The sequence below is a fragment of the Pelobates fuscus genome, chromosome 9 (assembly GCF_036172605.1).
Source record: "Pelobates fuscus isolate aPelFus1 chromosome 9, aPelFus1.pri, whole genome shotgun sequence".
In the NCBI taxonomy this organism is placed as follows: domain Eukaryota; kingdom Metazoa; phylum Chordata; class Amphibia; order Anura; family Pelobatidae; genus Pelobates; species Pelobates fuscus.
In genome coordinates, this window is record NC_086325.1 from 171,079,246 (window position 1) to 171,101,489 (window position 22,244).

General features: G+C 42.2%; 1 protein-coding gene across 2 annotated transcripts in view; it reads left to right on the plus strand.

Moving 5' to 3' along the window:
* LOC134573396 (organic solute transporter subunit alpha-like) overlaps positions 1 to 22,244 on the plus strand; it is a 49,947-nt gene that overhangs the window by 16,152 nt on the left and 11,551 nt on the right. For both annotated transcript variants that reach the window (XM_063433141.1, XM_063433140.1), the window contains exons 3-5: positions 4,088 to 4,161; positions 5,169 to 5,324; positions 17,800 to 17,911. In XM_063433141.1, the coding sequence (XP_063289211.1) occupies positions 4,088 to 4,161; positions 5,169 to 5,324; positions 17,800 to 17,911 (342 nt within the window). The remainder of the gene's footprint in view (positions 1 to 4,087; positions 4,162 to 5,168; positions 5,325 to 17,799; positions 17,912 to 22,244) is intronic.

Sequence of the window (22,244 nt, forward strand, 5' to 3'; positions counted from 1 at the left end):
AAAGGGTTTAGTATTCTATACAGGGCTCCGGCAGTGAAAGGGTTTAGTATTCTATACCGGGCTCTGGCAGTGAAAGGGTTTAGTATTCTATACCGGGCTCTGGCAGTGAAAGGGTTTAGTATTCTATACAGGGCTCCGGCAGTGAAAGGGTTTAGTATTCTATACAGGGCTCCGGCAGTGAAAGGGTTTAGTATTCTATACAGGGCTCCGGCAGTGAAAGGGTTTAGTATTCTATACCGGGCTCTGGCAGTGAAAGGGTTTAGTATTCTATACAGGGCTCCGGCAGTTAAGGGGTTTAGTATTCTATACAGGGCTCTGGCAGTGAAAGGGTTTAGTATTCTATAAAGGGCTCTGGCAGTTAAGGGTTTAGTATTCTATACCGGGCTCTGGCAGTGAAAGGGTTTAGTATTCTATACAGGGCTCTGGCAGTGAAAGGGTTTAGTATTCTATACAGGGCTCTGGCAGTGAAAGGGTTTAGTATTCTATACCGGGCTCCGGCAGTGAAAGGGTTTAGTATTCTATACCGGGCTCCGGCAGTGAAAGGGTTTAGTATTCTATACCGGGCTCCGGCAGTGAAAGGGTTTAGTATTCTATACCGGGCTCCGGCAGTGAAAGGGTTTAGTATTCTATACCGGGCTCCGGCAGTGAAAGGGTTTAGTATTCTATACAGGGCTCCGGCAGTGAAAGGGTTTAGTATTCTATACCGGGCTCTGGCAGTGAAAGGGTTTAGTATTCTATACCAGGCTCTGGCAGTGAAAGGGTTTAGTATTCTATACCGGGCTCCGGCAGTGAAAGGGTTTAGTATTCTATACAGGGCTCCGGCAGTGAAAGGGTTTAGTATTCTATACCGGGCTCCGGCAGTGAAAGGGTTTAGTATTCTATACCGGGCTCTGGCAGTGAAAGGGTTTAGTATTCTATACAGAGCTCTGGCAGTGAAAGGGTTTAGTATTCTATACAGGGCTCTGGCAGTGAAAGGGTTTAGTATTCTATACAGAGCTCTGGCAGTGAAAGGGTTTAGTATTCTATACTGGGCTCTGGCAGTGAAAGGGTTTAGTATTCTATACCGGGCTCCGGCAGTGAAAGGGTTTAGTATTCTATACCGGGCTCTGGCAGTGAAAGGGTTTAGTATTCTATACTGGGCTCTGGCAGTGAAAGGGTTTAGTATTCTATACTGGGCTCTGGCAGTGAAAGGGTTTAGTATTCTATACCGGGCTCTGGCAGGGAAAGGGTTTAGTATTCTATACAGGGCTCCTGCAGTGAAAGGGTTTAGTATTCTATACAGGGCTCCGGCAGTTAAGGGGTGCCGACAGTAATATGCTTTGGTAAGAAAGGAGATATCACTTTTAAACAATTGTAAAGTTGTTGTTTTTACATATTTACTGGCTCCTTTTTTGTTATGCTTTTCACACCCACTCTAGGGTGGTTACTGATCTAGGCAATCAGTGTCCTATCCCTAGGAATGCTGTAAAAGTTCATTGGGCGTGTCTGACAGATTTACACATTTGCAGTTGGAAGATCTTTTCGCCTTGTCACATCCTCCTGCACCATGTGATAATGCAGAGCGGACGCCAGTGTGGGTTCTCTCTCCTCCTGCTGCACAATGATGCCCTGTGTCTGTGACGTTAGTTTACTGGTCAGAGAGTGAGACGGACGGGTAATGGGGGGGAGGGGTGGTTGAAGAAACCCCCCTATCTGAGAGACGTGCCCAACAATGCAATTTGACTAAGTTTATAGTATATTTATAAATATACATGTGCGATTCGTTTCGTTCCGTATGGCAATTCGGACGAATTTCGGGCAATTCGGACATTCTGATACATCCGAATGTCCGAATAGCTGAATTGCACAAGTTCCAAAATTGCCGAATTTCCGAAGCGCCGATGTGCCGAAGCACAGTATTGCCTAAGTACTAATATACCTACCCAGTGGAAGAATGAAGAATGTTACACTGTATACCAGTTTAAATAAAAAGTATACAAACATAGCCAGGATTCAGCTGTAAGCATTTGCAACACTTACAACAATCAAGTAACATACATTCATATAAAATGTAAGTTACTTGGCCAGTCAGTGTAATGACAGGAATGAATAAGTAGATAACTCCATAATTCTCACGGTATTAGGGAGCTATCTACTAAAAGGCTGAATGAAATACCTGAATTGGTCTTTCAGCCAAATTTACTAATACTAAGTAAAGATTACTTAGTATTAGTAAATTATGCCCCTATACCGCGAGTAGGGCCATGTCTATTAAACAGTGACTGCTCACTGTAAAAACAAAAAAAAGTTTCCCCCCTGAACGACGGGAGGGGGCCCTAAAGAAGAATAAGTGGGGGGACCTATTGTCCTCGCCCCCCGGCCCCCAGCCCTGAGCGGTGGGGGCCCTAAATACCAATAAGGAGGGGGGACCTATTGTCCTCCCCCACGGCCCCCACCCCTGAGCAGCAGGTGGGGGCCCTAAAGAAGAATAAGGGAATAGCTGTCCCCTACAAACATGAGTCTAGGCTGCAAGTTAGAGGGTCAGCAAGGGTCTGAGGTGCTGGAACACCCAGCCTGGTTTTTATTACCATCCACAGGGAGGGACAAAACAACCAATCATACACGTACATCATTGAAACCACTCCCAGTAATTACACACACAATCCTCCCTTCTGTCTGTGATATAATTATGGTTTAACATAATTATCACAGACAGTAAAAATACAGTTTTCACCCATACACTGTAACTTTAAAACCATACATTCAATCTCCATAAAACTTACACATTTAAACTCAGCATATTTCAAACATAAACACTTCCAAAAATCAGCCAAATCCCTCCAGCAGATCAAAAGTTAGTCGGAAGTCCTTTATGACCGACCGCAAGCACAATTTCCTGCCCAAAACAGTTCCATAGATTTGGGCTGTGCGGTCGGTCAATTTCATGCAGAAAAACGACTAAGTCCCATCTTCGAACGGGACTTAGTCTCTGGAGCAGAAAGTTCAGGATGGAAGAAGGTGAGGGTCAGCGGTGTTCGTGTATTTGCGCATCCGATTTTTAGTTCCACAGAATCTTTAGCATACACCGCTGACCGCGTTCGCATGAACAAAGATGGCCGCCGCCACGTGTTCGGCTGTCGAATGGCGGCCACCCAGCGGTCGCCAATTAACCGGCAGTAACCTCACAGCCTGGGAGGTCAATTGCCTGCACACTTTAACTTCTGGGTGGTCCGCCTGTGTGGTACTTGGTTCAGTAAGCCCCATTTACTGAACCAAGTGGGAGAGAGCCAGGAACAAGTTATTTTACAGGTCTGGGGACATAGTCTTAAAGGGGCATTGTTCAACAAAGTCACAATATGTCCCCCGGACGGTTCTTAAAGGGCCATACACACCCAATAAAAGTTAATAAGTTTTCAGGGGCACAATCTTCCAGGGGCCATAGTCATGAGGAAGGAGGCTGGCAAATAGGCTTCTCCACAATCCAGGGAAGCAGGGCAATTTTCCATTTAAAGGGCCAGTTACAAATAGCAATTTGTAACAGAGGGCTCAGCGCAGACTGAGCTCTGCAGGGCCAGGGGGGAGGACAATAGGTCGTGCCCCCCCCCCCCATTATTTTACTTTAGGGCCCTCACCCGCTGCTCAGGGGTGGGGGCTGGAGGGGGAGGGGAAATGTTTATATATATATATTTATTTATTCATTTTCACAGTGAGCAGCTAAGGCTGCGGTATAGCGAGTAGAGGCAAAATTTACTAATACCAAGTCATTTTTACTTAGTATTAGTACATTTGGCTGAAAGACCAATTTAGGTCTGGGGTGGGGGCCGGGGGGAGGACAATAGGCCCCCCCTATTGGTATTTAGGGCCCCCACCCGCCGCTCAGTGGTGGGGGCCGGGGGGGAGGACATTAGGTTCCCCCCCTATGGGTATTTAGGGCCCCCACCCGCCGCTCAGGGGTGGGGGCCGGGGGGGAGGACATTAGGTCCGTCCCCCCTAATGGTATTTAGGGCCCCCACCCACCGCTCATGTTTCATTCTAATAAAATACATCTCACTTAAAAAAAAAAAAGTGAAGTGACTAATTACTATTGGGTCTCTCTCTCTCTCTCCAGGTTTTCTGTATTTCCTCCATCATCGGGCTCTATATCCCTCGGTCTTCCTCAATTTGCAACTTTGTTGCTTCAATGTAAGTTATGGAACAATATTCACACTATCCTCGTCTTTTACCACCACACTCACTGCTCCTCCACAACAAACACACTCACTGCCCATCCACAACCACACTCACTGCCCATCCACAACCACACTCACTGCTCCTCCACAACAAACACACTCACTGCCCATCCACAACCACACTCACTGCTCCTCCACAACAAACACACTCACTGCCCATCCACAACCACACTCACTGCTCCTCCACAACAAGCACACTCACTGCCCATCCACAACCACACTCACTGCTCCTCCACAACAAACACACTCACTGCCCATCCACAACCACACTAACTGCTCCTCCACAACCACACTAACTGCTCCTCCACAACCACACTCACTGCCTATCCACAACCACACTAACTGCTCCTCCACAACCACACTCACTGCCCATCCACAACCACACTAACTGCTCCTCCACAACAAACACACTCACTGCCCATCCACAACCACACTCACTGCTCCTCCACAACAAACACACTCACTGCCCATCCACAACCACACTAACTGCTCCTCCACAACCACACTCACTGCCTATCCACAACCACACTCACTGCTCCTTCACAACAAACACACTCACTGCCCATCCACAACCGCACTCACTGCTCCTCCACAACAAACACACTCACTGCCCATCCACAACCACACTCACTGCCCATCCACAACCACACTAACTGCTCCTCACAACAAACACACTCACTGCCCATCCACAACCACACTCACTGCTCCTCCACAACAAACACACTCACTGCCCATCCACAACCACACTAACTGCTCCTCCACAACCACATTCACTGCCTATCCACAACCACACTCACTGCCTATCCACAACCACACTCACTTCCCCTCCACAACCACACTCACTGCCCCTCCACAACCACACTCACTGCCCCTCCACAACCACACTCACTGCCCATCCACAACCACACTCACTGCTCCTGCACAACCACTCTCACTGCCCCTCCACTCACTCTGTTTCAGATATCACTCCATAACCCTTTGGAAGTTCCTGGACCTGATCACAGATTTCTTTGGAGGGAAAGCACGGATGATGGAGGAGTTGGAAGGCCAGATGGTCTCTCCGAACCCTGCGCCATGCTGCTTCTGTTGCTGTTTCCCTAATATTGTGGTGAACAGGTGAGAAAGCTGTAGCTAAGTGTCCTCAGTGCAAGAAAGCTGTAGCTAAGTGTCCTCAGTGCAAGAAAGCTGTAGCTAAGTGTCCTCAGTGTGAGAAACCTGTAGCTAAGTGTCCACAGTGTGAGAAACCTGTAGCTAAGTGTCCACAGTGTGAGAAACCTGTAGCTAAGTGTCCACAGTGTGAGAAACCTGTAGCTAAGTGTCCACAGTGTGAGAAACCTGTAGCTAAGTGTCCACAGTGTGAGAAACCTGTAGCTAAGTGTCCACAGTGTGAGAAACCTGTAGCTAAGTGTCCACAGTGTGAGAAACATGTAGCTAAGTGTCCACAGTGTGAGAAACCTGTAGCTAAGTGTCCACAGTGTGAGAAACCTGTAGCTAAGTGTCCACAGTGTGAGAAACCTGTAGCTAAGTGTCCACAGTGTGAGAAACCTGTAGCTAAGTGTCCACAGTGTGAGAAACCTGTAGCTAAGTGTCCACAGTGTGAGAAACCTGTAGCTAAGTGTCCACAGTGTGAGAAACCTGTAGCTAAGTGTCCACAGTGTGAGAAACCTGTAGCTAAGTGTCCACAGTGTGAGAAACCTGTAGCTAAGTGTCCACAGTGTGAGAAACCTGTAGCTAAGTGTCCACAGTGTGAGAAACCTGTAGCTAAGTGTCCACAGTGTGAGAAACCTGTAGCTAAGTGTCTACAGTGTGAGAAACCTGTAGCTAAGTGTCTACAGTGTGAGAAACCTGTAGCTACGTGTCCACAGTGTGAGAAACCTGTAGCTAAGTGTCCACAGTGTGAGAAACCTGTAGCTAAGTGTCCACAGTGTGAGAAACCTGTAGCTAAGTGTCCACAGTGTGAGAAACCTGTAGCTAAGTGTCCACAGTGTGAGAAACCTGTAGCTAAGTGTCCACAGTGTGAGAAACCTGTAGCTAAGTGTCCACAGTGTGAGAAACCTGTAGCTAAGTGTCCACAGTGTGAGAAACCTGTAGCTAAGTGTCCACAGTGTGAGAAACCTGTAGCTAAGTGTCCACAGTGTGAGAAACCTGTAGCTAAGTGTCCACAGTGTGAGAAACCTGTAGCTAAGTGTCCACAGTGTGAGAAACCTGTAGCTAAGTGTCTACAGTGTGAGAAACCTGTAGCTACGTGTCCACAGTGTGAGAAACCTGTAGCTAAGTGTCCACAGTGTGAGAAACCTGTAGCTAAGTGTCCACAGTGTGAGAAACCTGTAGCTAAGTGTCCACAGTGTGAGAAACCTGTAGCTAAGTGTCCACAGTGTGAGAAACCTGTAGCTAAGTGTCCACAGTGTGAGAAACCTGTAGCTAAGTGTCCACAGTGTGAGAAACCTGTAGCTAAGTGTCCACAGTGTGAGAAACCTGTAGCTAAGTGTCCACAGTGTGAGAAACCTGTAGCTAAGTGTCCACAGTGTGAGAAACCTGTAGCTAAGTGTCCACAGTGTGAGAAACCTGTAGCTAAGTGTCCACAGTGTGAGAAACCTGTAGCTAAGTGTCTACAGTGTGAGAAACCTGTAGCTACGTGTCCACAGTGTGAGAAACCTGTAGCTAAGTGTCCACAGTGTGAGAAACCTGTAGCTAAGTGTCCACAGTGTGAGAAACCTGTAGCTAAGTGTCCACAGTGTGAGAAACCTGTAGCTAAGTGTCCACAGTGTGAGAAACCTGTAGCTAAGTGTCCACAGTGTGAGAAACCTGTAGCTAAGTGTCCACAGTGTGAGAAACCTGTAGCTAAGTGTCCACAGTGTGAGAAACCTGTAGCTAAGTGTCCACAGTGTGAGAAACCTGTAGCTAAGTGTCCACAGTGTGAGAAACCTGTAGCTAAGTGTCCACAGTGTGAGAAACCTGTAGCTAAGTGTCCACAGTGTGAGAAACCTGTAGCTAAGTGTCCACAGTGTGAGAAACCTGTAGCTAAGTGTCTACAGTGTGAGAAACCTGTAGCTACGTGTCCACAGTGTGAGAAACCTGTAGCTAAGTGTCCACAGTGTGAGAAACCTGTAGCTAAGTGTCCACAGTGTGAGAAACCTGTAGCTAAGTGTCCACAGTGTGAGAAACCTGTAGCTAAGTGTCCACAGTGTGAGAAAGAAAACAGAGATAACTATGTATGATCCAGATTCTCTGATTGTTGTAGCGTGAAAGCGGCATATATATATATATTGTATATGTGGATGTTATAATATATACAGTTGTGCTCAAAAGTTTGCATACCGTTGGAGAATTAGTGGTATATGAACCATTTTTAAAGAAAACATGAGTGAGCAGGCAAAACACATTTCTTTTATTTCTCATGGGATTTATATTCAACTGTAGGTTATAACAGAATGGCACAATCCTAAAACAAAACATGGCAACAAGGAAAAACAAGAAATGACCCCTGTTAAAAAGTCTGCATACCCTTAGTTCTTAATACTGTGTATTGCCCCCTTTAGCATCAATGACAGCGTGCAGTGTTTTGTAATATTTCTCTATGAGGCCCCTAATTCTTGCAGGTGGTATAGCTGCCCATTCGTCCTGCAAAATGCCTCCAGGTCTGGCAAAGTCTTTGGTCGTCTTGCATGAACCTCATGTTTGAGATCTCCCCAGAGTGGCTTGATGATATTACGGTCAGGAGACTGTGATGGCCACTCCAGAATCTTCACCTTTTACTGCTGTAACCACTGGAGAGTCAACTTGGCCTTGTGCTTAGGGTCATTGTCATGCTGGAAAGTCCAAGCGGGTCCCATGCGCAGCCTTCGTTCAGAAAAATGCAAATTGTCTGCCAGTATTATCTGATAACATGCTGCATTCATAAATTTTCACAAGATTCCCCGTGCCTTTAGAGCTCACACCTCCCCCAAAACATTAGTGAGTCGTGTCAAGGTGTTGTCGGGAATATTGCAACCGAGCTTTTTTGTGGCATTGGCGCAGTAAAGGCTGCATCATCATATTGTGCTCCTTGAAACCACCACACACCGTCCTTTTCCAGAGCAGCCTGTGTTTCTCCTGAGGTTACCTGTGGGTTTTTCTTTGTATCCCGAACAATTCTTCTGGCAGTTGTGGCTGAAATCTTTCTTGGTCAAACCATGGATTGGTATCAAGAGATCCCCGAATTTTCCACTTCTTAATAAGTGATTGAGCAGTACTGACTGGCATTTTCAAGGCTTTGTATATCTTTTTATGTCCCTTTCCATCTTTATAAAGTTCTATACCTTGTTAAGCAGATCTTTTGGCTCAGTATCTAGCCTGCTCAGTGCATCCACATGAGAGCTAACAAACTCATTGACTATTTATACACAGAATATAAGATAGATAAATTGGCGCAGAATCTCTATATACAAACAATGGGTATAAAAAGCAGCACCAGCAATATACCCTGGTAATATGGTACACAGTAATACAAGAAGAGAAAAGTGCTAGTGCGCATAAAATATATATGCAGAGACACCTCAAGTCTAATAAAGTGACTCAGAAATATACATACAGTGATAGTTTAAAATCCCCAAAAACATCCAAAACAAGACACTGACAAGTGTATACTTATAGCCTGCCAGTAAGTACAGCTGGGTACTATAATAAAGGAGACAAAAAAGGGGGGGGGGGGGGCAAAGAAAGCACTCCTAGTGCAATAAAGTTATTACTATAAAAACATATAAAACTATCTCTGTAGGAAAAAGACTCACAAGTAAAGAGTGGTATAAGCCCCACTCCTGGCTATCATGCCCAGGGAGGATCAGCCCCTTGGGTACGTGGGATCCAAGAGAAATGCTCCAGTGACCACTGTGTCAGACGCAAGATTTATTAACGTGTGTAAAAAAAACTCCAATCAGCAACATTAAAAACGACAAAGTCCACCGCAAGCTCACCACACCATATGGGGATCTGATGCCGTGAAGAGAGTAAAACTACAATCTTCCTCCCTCTCGGAATGGTGTCTTTCGCCGGTGGATGTATCGGAATCACTTCCGTGTATGTCGATCACGTGGTCACGTGACGCGTTTCGCCCCGCCTCTCGGGGCTTTCTCAAACGAGCATAATCTCCTCCCACTGAAGATCGTGTTATATACAATGTGTCCTGAGGCCGAGATCCAATCGGCCATTTGACCTTACTAAGTCAATATTAGAAGTCCATTTTCAGTCTGTTAAAAAAACTTTACTTTGAAAAATCTAATGCAGTCACATATTCACTTAAAAAGATAGAAACAGTGTTCCATATAAATACATTACATTTATGAAGATTTTGTTATAAAATATTATATGTAATCCATATATATATATATATATACATACTATACCAACCTAAGAAATAACCATACATTAAATATATATGTTATGAGAAAGAGACAGCTGCCATAACACATAAATGAATCATCCCATAAACAAAGAGTCTGCAAAAAAAAGGGGGGATAATCTTCTAAATGCAAACTTCCAGAGTAAAAAATCATATAGAAATAGAAAAAGTAATACAGGAATCAGCCCATACGATAGATATATACACATATTGCAAATAAATATAAATACATAGAACTAAAACCCAAATAAAAATATGAATATAATCTCATGCGAATGATTAATATAAAAAAACAGAGCCACAGTCCATGTATACCGGCTTTATTCACACATATTTATACACAGACACTAAATGCAATTTAAAAAGCCACAGGTGTGGGAAATTAGCCTTTAATTGCCATTTTCACCTGTGTGTCGCCTTTTGTGTCTGTAACAAGGCAAAACATTGGAGGGTATGTAAACTTTTAATCAGGGCCATTGGGGGGATTTCTGTTGTCATTATGATTTTAAAAAGGAGCCAAACAAGTATGTGATAATAAATGGCTTCATGAGATCACTATCCTTCAATAAAAGACATTTATTTGCATGATCAGTCATATTTTCAAAATCGATGGCAAAATTTCAAAATTTCTTTTGAGGACAGCTGTATATGTGGATGTATATGTGTGTGTATTGGTGTATATATATACGGTATATGTGTGTGTATTGGTGTATATATATACAGTATATGTGTGTGTATTGGTGTATATATATACGGTATATGTGTGTGTATTGGTGTATATATATACGGTATATGTGTGTGTATTGGTGTATATATATACAGTATATGTGTGTGTATTGGTGTATATATATACGGTATATGTGTGTGTATTGGTGTATATATATACGGTATATGTGTGTGTATTGGTGTATATATATACGGTATATGTGTGTGTATTGGTGTATATATATACGGTATATGTGTGTGTATTGGTGTATATATATACGGTATATGTGTGTGTATTGGTGTATATATATACGGTATATGTGTGTGTATTGGTGTATATACGGTATATGTGTGTGTATTGGTGTATATATATATACGGTATATGTGTGTGTATTGGTGTATATATATACGGTATATGTGTGTGTATTGGTGTATATATATACAGTATATGTGTGTGTATTGGTGTATATATATACGGTATATGTGTGTGTATTGGTGTATATATATACGGTATATGTGTGTGTATTGGTGTATATATATACAGTATATGTGTGTGTATTGGTGTATATATATACGGTATATGTGTGTGTATTGGTGTATATATATATGGTATATGTGTGTGTATTGGTGTATATATATACGGTATATGTGTGTGTATTGGTGTATATATATACGGTATATGTGTGTGTATTGGTGTATATATATACGGTATATGTGTGTGTATTGGTGTATATATATACGGTATATGTGTGTGTATTGGTGTATATACGGTATATGTGTGTGTATTGGTGTATATATATATATATACGGTATATGTGTGTGTATTGGTGTATATATATACGGTATATGTGTGTGTATTGGTGTATATATATACGGTATATGTGTGTGTATTGGTGTATATATATACGGTATATGTGTGTGTATTGGTGTATATATATACGGTATATGTGTGTGTATTGGTGTATATACGGTATATGTGTGTGTATTGGTGTATATATATACGGTATATGTGTGTGTATTGGTGTATATATATATGGTATATGTGTGTGTATTGGTGTGTATATATATACGGTATATGTGTGTGTATTGGTGTATATATATACGGTATATGTGTGTGTATTGGTGTATATATATACGGTATATGTGTGTGTATTGGTGTATATATATACGGTATATGTGTGTGTATTGGTGTATATATATACGGTATATGTGTGTGTATTGGTGTATATACGGTATATGTGTGTGTATTGGTGTATATATATATATATATACGGTATATGTGTGTGTATTGGTGTATATATATACGGTATATGTGTGTGTATTGGTGTATATATATACGGTATATGTGTGTGTATTGGTGTATATATATACGGTATATGTGTGTGTATTGGTGTATATACGGTATATGTGTGTGTATTGGTGTATATATATACGGTATATGTGTGTGTATTGGTGTATATATATACGGTATATGTGTGTGTATTGGTGTATATATATACGGTATATGTGTGTGTATTGGTGTATATATATACGGTATATGTGTGTGTATTGGTGTATATACGGTATATGTGTGTGTATTGGTGTATATATATATACGGTATATGTGTGTGTATTGGTGTATATATATACGGTATATGTGTGTGTATTGGTGTATATATATACGGTATATGTGTGTGTATTGGTGTATATATATACAGTATATGTGTGTGTATTGGTGTATATATATACGGTATATGTGTGAATTGGTGTGTATATATATACAGTATGTGGCGAAACCAGCTTCGCCACTGTGAACTGGAGAGGCCTGGTTGCTAGCCTCCTGCCCGCTGACTATGGCCCCTGGACATGCTGCACTTTAAAAACTATATTTGGGCATGTAACAATTTGTATTGCTGCTGCTGGCCCTTTAAAAGCAGCGATGGGCATATTGGAACTTTTGGGACTACTGTACCTTTAAGACTGTGGAGCGTAGTACAGTAATCCTGCCTTTAATACTTTCACGTCATGTATGTATTTTTGTATGCAGTTAACCTGGGTTATATATATATATATATATGTACAGCATTCATCTGATGGTTCGGTAGAATCACTCCATTCATTGTATGGAGGAAACTACCGAACAACCAGACCACCCAGGACTAAGTGTGCCTCCAATTACCGTTTGCAACAATGTTGCAAACAGGTAATTAGCAATCCATGTAATGTGTTCTGTGTCCTCTGGGTGGCCGCCATTCAGGAAACCAACACGTGGCGGCGGCCATCTTTAACTGCCGAACAGCGGTGTTTTGCCGTCGAGTGTCTGGAACTGAAATCGGACACTCGACTAGGCAAACACCGCTGAGACCTCCAGACTTCCAGGATTTCGTATAGAAACTACCGAATGACCCGTCGTTCGGTAGAAAGAAACATACGAACTAAGGGATTCATGCGAATTCCCCTTAGTCTCTATAACCCAAGTAATTCGCCTGTTTTCATTCCCTTGTTTGTGACCGACCGCAGGGCCAAAATGCATGGAACTGTTTTCGGATACTTTACCCATGCGGTCGGTCAATACTTTAAAGTCCCATAACTCCCGAACCGTTTATCCAAATGGGCTGATTCTTGCATATGTTGTTCCCCTGAATAAGGGCTATCAGGGGATACCTGTTTTGGAGGTGTATCATATGTATTTGGGGTACATCCAGGAATTGGGGAAAAAGGTGTACAGTATAATTGTGTTAAGTGTTAATCTAAGGGGAGGAAATGTGTGGGAGGTACATCCATGTGATTGGTTAATTTCATCCTCCCCCTGGGAGTGTCCTGTATGTACTTGTTGGTAATAAAAGGCAGACTGGGTGTCCCAGTCTGGAGTTCTTGCTTAACCCTCAAAGCGATGTGTCGTCTCGGTCTTTGGGGGAATGGGATTGTATGCTGACTGCCAAGAGTGTAAGCCGATGTCTGCTTTTCTTGTTCAGCTGTTCCAGTGTTCGTGTGGTTCCAGTCGGGAGAATGGTGTTTGCAGTAGCTGCCTGTGCATCTGGAAAGGGGATTATCGCCTAAACTGGGTTTTATCCTCTTGTAAGTGAAACGGTCCGTTACACAGTATATGTGTGTGTATTGGTGTATATATATGGTATATGTGTGTGTATTGGTGTATATATATATGGTATATGTGTGTGTATTGGTGTATATATATACAGTATATGTGTGTGTATTGGTGTATATATATACAGTATATGTGTGTGTATTGGTGTATATATATACGGTATATGTGTGTGTATTGGTGTATATATATACGGTATATGTGTGTGTATTGGTGTATATATATATACGGTATATGTGTGTGTATTGGTGTATATATATACGGTATATGTGTGTGTATTGGTGTATATATATACAGTATATGTGTGTGTATTGGTGTATATATATACAGTATATGTGTGTGTATTGGTGTATATATATATGGTATATGTGTGTGTATTGGTGTATATATATACGGTATATGTGTGTGTATTGGTGTATATATATACGGTATATGTGTGTGTATTGGTGTATATATATACGGTATATGTGTGTGTATTGGTGTATATATATACGGTATATGTGTGTGTATTGGTGTGTATATATATATACGGTATATGTGTGTGTATTGGTGTATATATATATACGGTATATGTGTGTGTATTGGTGTATATATATATATACGGTATATGTGTGTGTATTGGTGTGTATATATATACGGTATATGTGTGTGTATTGGTGTGTATATATATACGGTATATGGGGTGCCTTTTTACTTGATCCGGATGGCGTCTGATCTTGCTGCTGCTTTTTCGAAACGCCCGGCTTCTAAACAGGCTCTGCCCCCTTAGTGACGTACTTCCGTGTCTACGTGTTTCTCCGTTCAGACGGCTTCGTCAGGACGTGAAGTGTTTGAGTGTTCCCTCTATCTGGGAGCTTTTATATGCCTCGCTTTGCACACAATTGGTGCATTTAGATATTGTTCACATGTGTTTGGCATCTTTATCAATAAACATTAAACATTGTGTATATACGTTATATGTGCGTGTATTTGTGTATATACGGTATATGTGCGTGTATTTGTGTATATACGGTATATGTGTGTGTATATACGGTATATGTGCGTGTATTTGTGTATATACGGTATATGTGCGTGTATTTGTGTATATACGGTATATGTGCGTGTATTTGTGTATATACGGTATATGTGTGTGTATATACGGTATATGTGCGTGTATTTGTGTATTTGTGTATATACGGTATATGTGTGTGTATATACGGTATATGTGCATATATATATATATGGTATATGTGCGTGTATTTGTGTGTATATGGTATATGTGTGTGTATTTGTGTGTATACGGTATATGTGTGTGTATTTGTATATTTGTGTTCGGGGCATTTCTGTATAGTATGAAATAGCTAGTGAGAATACTTATCACCATAATAAAAAGTCGGTAGAGGTGTGCCGAAACCGACGTGTGTGGTGGGCCTACCTTAAATAGCGTTGAATAGATGGAGAGGAGGGTGGGCCAAAAGTATGATCGCCCAGTAGTTAAGTTAGGTAGGAGGGGGAGTCCCTTTTAAAGGGACATAGCCCCTCCCACAACTTCAGGCCCTGCCTTCCAATTTGTGTTTGGGGCCATTTCTGTATAGTATGAAATAGCTAGTGAGAATACTTATCGCAATAATAAAAAGTCGGTAGAGGTGTGCCCAAACCGATGTGTGTGGTAGGCCTGTAAATAAGTGGGCAAAAAAGGAATACCCATATATTGTAATCAAAGATATTTATACGAAAACACAAGACATGGAGTTAGCATATTACGATGACCTTTATACAAATGCATTCCTTAATTCTATTGACGGCTGAGGCTGATGGCTGACCCATCTGGCTGGTCTTAGTTGATGGTAAGCTTAATACATAGTGATCCTGTATTTTGTACAGGTTAGAATACTGTAGGCAATGCTTGGAATCGTGTTGCCCTGTGATGGTACATTCTCAGGGTCGTAGGAAACCATAAAAAAGCCAAGTATATGGCGGTTTTGAGAATGGTGTTTGTAACTGAACACGTGATGTTGAATGCCCGGGAGATATAACTTAATAGTGTTGTGTGACATTTTATTTGATGTGGCAAAAAGTTGCGAAAAGCCCCGAAAGTTGTATTCTTGAACCAGTTTGTAAGGTGACATGAACTTCGATATATGCAGTAAGCTCTGTCATAGCAGCGTGCGTTTTTTTGAGGGCCAACTGTGTGAATTCCTGCTGTGACTTAGCAACTCTTCTATTACATAGGTAATTCTTGGAGCTGGGGGAGCGATCGTGGCTATCGGTGAGGCCGTTGTTAGGGACCTCCTGAATGCCTGAAACTGAAGACTAGAAAACTGGTCAGCAGCTGTATAGTAAATGCCTGGTACGTGGGAACATACCAGATAAAAATTGGTGACAGGCTTCCCCTACGTTAGTTTTCTGATTAATTCATAATAAGGAATACAAGACCGGACTTGTTTATGAAATGGCCCATTGCCAAATTGTCAGAGACCTCGAACCGGTCTGCTATCCCATGAATGACCCCATGTTGCTGCTGTGGCTACGATGGGATATGCCTTTGAAGTGTACAGAGTTTTGGAATCCTTCATTCTGGCTTACTTCTTCCGGCCACCTACCCCATAGCCAACTGTCCCCTGAGATTGCCAAGAAGCCTTGTAAGCCGCTGCATCAGGGTGACTACATATGTCGATGACCCTAGTTAAAGACATATATATGCATAGGGAAGAGACACCTAAATATATTGTGCCTAGGTGAGTTCCCGCTGGGCGTCCTTCCGCTAGAAGAATCTGAAATATGTATGTGGGACATTCTAGTTTACCAGCAGGAATTAATATTGGAGATCACGTAAGTGTCTGTGACTGTAGTTGTAAATGGCCATATAGGGAGGGCCATATAGGGAGGATATGAGTGGTCTAACGTGACCTTGGTCGTATGTAATTGCCCACCTGTGGGGGCGAAATTGAGTTGTAGTGGATTGTTTGCGGTGGGTCGTATGTAACATGAGAGTGAAGGCCTAGTGAGGGCCACGTGTAGAGTGACCAAAATTGTAATTCCTATGCCGTATGTAATAGCCCAAACGAGGGGCTGCCATTATGCTCTAGTGGATAGCCCTTTGGCGGTCTTATGTAACGTATAAAGAGTGTGGTTGTGAATAAAATTGGCTGTGGTATGATAAGGTTATGGTTGCCCCTGTAAGCTGGGCTTACTTAAAACCTAGATGCTGGGTAAGGCCGTACAATAGACATTATACAAAAAGGTAAGGTTAGCGCTAATAATATAATGAACAGGCAGCAACCTTTTAGAGGATAACCCTCTATATAAAAGATACACAGTAAAGAGAGAGAAAGGTTGCGCCAAAAATAAAATAAAAATATAAAAATCTAAAAATCTAAAGAGAAATAAGCTAAAATACAGAATAATAGGTAAGTTCCAATGAGTGTCAGGAGATAAGATAGGTATAGTCACTAATTCCGCTGTGGGGGTAGGTTCTCTTGTTGTAGTAGTTCCCACCGTCTCGTGATATGGAAAACACAAGGGGAAAGGACCAATCGTGCGGAGTGTATACACTTAATGTGACAGTATTAAAAATATATATGTTGCTCTCACATTTGGGTGAGCTATAGCCAGCTCAGGGTTTGTAGGCATATAGCGGTATAATCCCCGCTTACAGGATATGTTGGTGCTTGTCCTCCAAGGGGTACGTCCAACTCTCAGGAGAAGGAGATAAAACAGCAGATAGTGCTCTCTGATGGTATTTTAAGGTGGTGAATAAAATAAGATAAAATATACTCACAAGTAAAGTGCAGGTCACACTGCACTTTAGAAATAGCGTTAGTGGTATAATCCCCACTTCAGGATATGTAGTATAAAATGCCAGGAAAAAATAAAATAAATAGTAATAATAGTGTGTAGAAAATGATAGTGGTACAAATATCTAACCAAAAATCATTTATTTTATAAATAACACAATATAAATAACCATTTAACGCGTTTCACCGCTGGGGCTTTATTTTATGGTTATTCCATTTTTGATAAAGCCCCAGCGGTGAAACGCGTTAAATGGTTATTTATATTGTGTTATTTATAAAATAAAAGATTTTTGGTTAGATATTTGTACCATTATCATTTTCTACACACTATTATTACTATTTATTTTATTTTTTCCTGGCATTTTATACGACATATCCTGAAATGGGGATTATACCACTAACGCTATTTCTAAAGTGCAGTGTGACCTGCACTTTACTTAATTGCCAGTCAGTCATAGCTAACCTGACCGCCTTTATATACAACCATTTAACACATATCCTTCCTCAGAACTTTTCCTTTCTTTTTAAAATGTGAGGAATGCGATTGATTTCATGATGACAGTCTGATATGATCTTCTAACGCCATTTCCTGTAAAACAAAGTATTGCATTAGTTCAGGATATCGATGCAATGACCAGTGTGTCCCCCCAGGACCAGCGTGAGGTGGATGAATATTGCAGTGTACCAGCTGTCCGTAGTCAGAACCTTGCTCTTCTTCGTCGGTCTCATTCTGTGGACTGATGACAAATACGACTATGGAGATGTAAGTAACCGATACAATGTGTCCATATCATAGAAACATAGAAATATAGAATGTGACGGCAGATAAGAACCGTTCGGCCCACCTAGTCTGCCCATATCGTGCTTATACAGACCAGGAAATACACTGCATGTGGAGAATGGCATGCCACATCCCAGAATCCTCTGCTGCAGGTAACATCTCTTATATAGATATAGAGAGAGCGATGCATGGATATAGTTACATAGTTACTGAAAAGAGACTTGGGTCCATCAAGTTCAGCCTTCCCCACATCTGCATTTGTTGTTGATCCAAAAGAAGGCAAAAAAAACAGTCTAAAGCGCTTCCAATTTTTCAATAAACTAGGAAAATAATACGTCTGGACCCCAGTCAGATATCTCCTTGGATCAAGAAGCTACCCCCTAATTAGAAATTATATCCCTTTATGTAATGTTTTTGAAAGTATGTATCCTATTGCTGTTTAACCCCTTAATGACACATGACATGTGTGACATGTCATGATTCCCTTTTATTCCAGAAGTTTGCTCCTTAAGGGGTTAATGAACACTTTATGGCCAGCAATTAAATCGAACACAAACATATATTTGTGACGGAGGTCTCATCAATGGGTTTAAATAGAAGAGGCTTCTATGAAGGCACCCATCCTCACAATCCCATGGCACGAGAGTGGGCAGTTATTATTGTCCCACAGGCAACACCCCACAATAACAGCCACACTCAAAACGTGGGCCTCTGTAGCCAATCGTCTACATATAGCACCCTATCCATCGCCCTTATATCCGATAACGCATAATCCACTCTTACAAATAGACACACCGCAATGGGCGCAACCGCTAACCAAGACGTCCTCCTACCTGTCGCTGAAGGATGTCACCCAAGAAAATGCGATTAGAAATATACGAGACCTACTCCCTGATTCTTCCCTCACAAGCACTCACCACCTGTTTCACAACCAAATTTGCCACTTTGTCCGACGCCTTTCTTTACTCCCTAAAGGAGCAAGAGATACCACGCCATTTGAACGATTGTGTCAATCACACTCTTTAAAGAAAAAAACTTTATCGACAATGTATAAACTCCTGCAAACAAATCAAACCCAAACACTCCCAATCTTCACAGACAAATGGTCTGCAGAATTACCGATTTTGCTCTCCAATTCCCAATGGCAACAGATTATCAATAGGACACACACCACATCTTCGAACTTAACGACTCAAGAGAGTAACTACAAGAGATTGACCCGCTGGCATTACACCCCAAAAAAACAGCCATATGCACAAGGATTTCAAAGACGAATGCTGGTGTTGTAAGCTTCCCAATGCTCACTCATCACACATGTGGTGGTCTTGCTCCACTATCTCTAAATACTGAAGGCGCATCCACTCTCTAACACAACATATAACGGACATACATTACCCATTTGCCCCAGAATATTGTTCCTTCTGCCCCCTCCGAATAGCTCAAGGAAACTAAACCTTACTCTACTCACACACTTGCTGATAGCAGCTAACCTCATAATCCCTATCCATTGGAAACAGGCCGAGGCTCCCCCTATCAGAGAATGGATCCAAAAAGTGGAAAATATCAGGCAGATGGAGGTGATTACCTACGCCTACTCCAAAAACATGACATCACATACGCAGATATGGCGACAATGGGTTACATTCTTAGCCGACGGAGACGTTTCTTAGTTAAGGATACACCCAAGTTAATCCCACGAACAAATGTCCCAGCACACTCACATCACCACTACCGAGAGGGTCACGAGCAGAGCACATTAGACCACGACCAGTTAACTACCTCTATCACTACCACAGATTTTTGATAGGCACGTGTTATACAGTCACTATGTTATATTTATTGTCTTCTCTGCATACCCTGTCTACTCTGGTCTTAAGTAAGATCACAGCCAACCAATCTAGTAATCAACAGCTAGCTCACATCGACTACAAATCAATGTTTCTGATGTTTTTAACCTCTAACAGTAACAGTTCTGAGTTGTTAGATGTTTTTGTACAGTCATTTGTAAGCAATTCCGAATTACTTTGTAAAAAGCTTTTGCACACTCGACTAGTCATGCCAACTGTACCTTTCTGTACCTTTTTGTTTGTACTGTATTACACTTATATATTTAATAAAAATAATTTTGAAACCAAAAAAAAACATATATTTGTGACCCTATAGTGTTAAAACCACCACCTAGCTCCCCTGGCATCCCCTAAATATAGTAAAATCTTACGTTTGTTCAAGTCTGCAGCGGCTGCCTCTGCCCCTGGTCTGCCTGCTTGGTTGACATCATCAGAAGTGATTCTCTGATTCACTCACAATGCTTCCCCATAGAATTGGCTATCAAGACTATCAAGGAGGCAGATCAGGGGCAGAGCCAGCACAAGTCAAATACACAGATGGGCAATCAGCATTCTCCTCATAGAGATTCATTGAATCATTGTATCTCTATGAGGAAAGTTCAGTGTCTCCATGCAGAGGGTGGAGACACTGAATGTCAGTCACACTGCGCAGCACTGCCCCAGGAAACACCTCTAGCAGCCATCTGAGCAGTGGCCAGTGCTGGTATGCCAAGGCTGTAATGTAAACACTGCATTTTCTCTGAAAAGCTAGTGTTTACTGCAAAAAGCCTTAAAGCGGCACTGTCATGCCAAACTTACCTTTCTTTAATCAATTCCTCTACTGTCCCTCTCTCAGGATCTGTTCTTCATTTCTTCCTGTCTGCTCTAGTTTTCTTTAAAACATAAGACACAGTAGCGACTCTTTGTCTTATGGAGGTTTCCTACGCCTGACCATCTCTGACCAGCGGAGGAGCAAAGTGTGCTTCATTTCCTGTGGTCAGAGCAATTATCCCTAAACAGTGAGCAGCCAGTGCCATAAATGACAGTGCCTCTTTCAGGAAAGATTCTACTCGCCAGATCTGGTGATCATCTGGTGATTATAGTGTCCCTTTAAACATCTTTACAAACTCTGATAAACCACCTTTTCAGGCAGAGAATTCCACATCCTTATTGTTCTTACTGTAAAAACCCTTTCCTTTGCCTTAGACTAAATCTCCTTTCTTCCAGTCTAAACGCATGACCTTGTGTCCTATGTAAAGTCCGTTTTGTGAATAGATCTTCACACAATGGTTTGTATTGGCCCCGAATATATTTGTAGAATGTTATCATATCCTCCCTCAGGCGACGTTTTTCTAGACTAAATAGGTTTAAATTTGTTACCCTTTCTTCTAAAATGTTCCTTTCCTTTGATTAATTTTGTAGCCCGCCTCTGCACTCTTTCTAGTGTCATAATATCCTTCTTTAGAACAGGTGCCCCAAATTGCACAGAATATTCAAGGTTTTACCATTAATTTGTTAAAATTATATTTTTATCCTGAGAATGAATGCCCCTTTTTAATGCATGACAATACCTTACAGGCCTTGGCCACTGCTGATTGACATTGCACATTGTTGCATAGTTTGTTCTCTATAACAATTCCCAAATCTTCTTGTGTTTTGTTACCCATAACTAATTACCATTTAGGGTGTAAATTGCTTGTGCATTCTTTACCCCGAAGTGCATAACTTTGCATTTTTCAACATTAAATTTCGGGGCGGAGCTTAACCGCCGACGAAGATGGCCGCGTTGTAGGAGAGCTCCGTGGCGGCAATACAATTATCAGCGCACATTAGGGGCAATACCGCACAAGGACACCCGAAAACTGACCTCCGCGACCCCGACCCACAACGGAACACATTAAGATGGGAGGGGGACGAAAATCCAGAACCGGAGCAGCCGTAGCGCCAATCTTCAAAGTCAGGTCAGACAAAGAGCTGCCAGACACACACAGCCTGCAGGCCTCAGACTCAGATTCTGACACCAGCGTCACTAGCCGCAAAAGGGAGCCCTCGCCCCTTACAAGGAAAGACCTAAAAGACCTACTATCTGACATGAAATCACTAGTGGCTGATGAGCTGACAAAACACCTAGCCCCACTCAAAGAGGGCCTGACTGACTTAACGAAACGCACTCACACCCTGGAAAACAAAATGGCCGACGTTACCGCCATCACCTCCAGCCACGAGGCCACACTCAAGGAAGTGCAGGGACAAATAGCATACCTAGAGGACCTACAAGAAGACCTGAACAACAGATCCAGGCGGAATAACATCCGCATAAGAGGTCTGCCGGAATCCTCCGCACCAGAAGCCCTCAACGCCATGCTTCATGAGGCTTTCAGCAGCTTGCTGCCAGACGCTCCACCGTCAGATCTTCTCCTCGACAGAGCGCACAGGGCCCTCCGCCCACCCTCCGCAAATGCCTCACAACCACGGGACATCATAGTCCG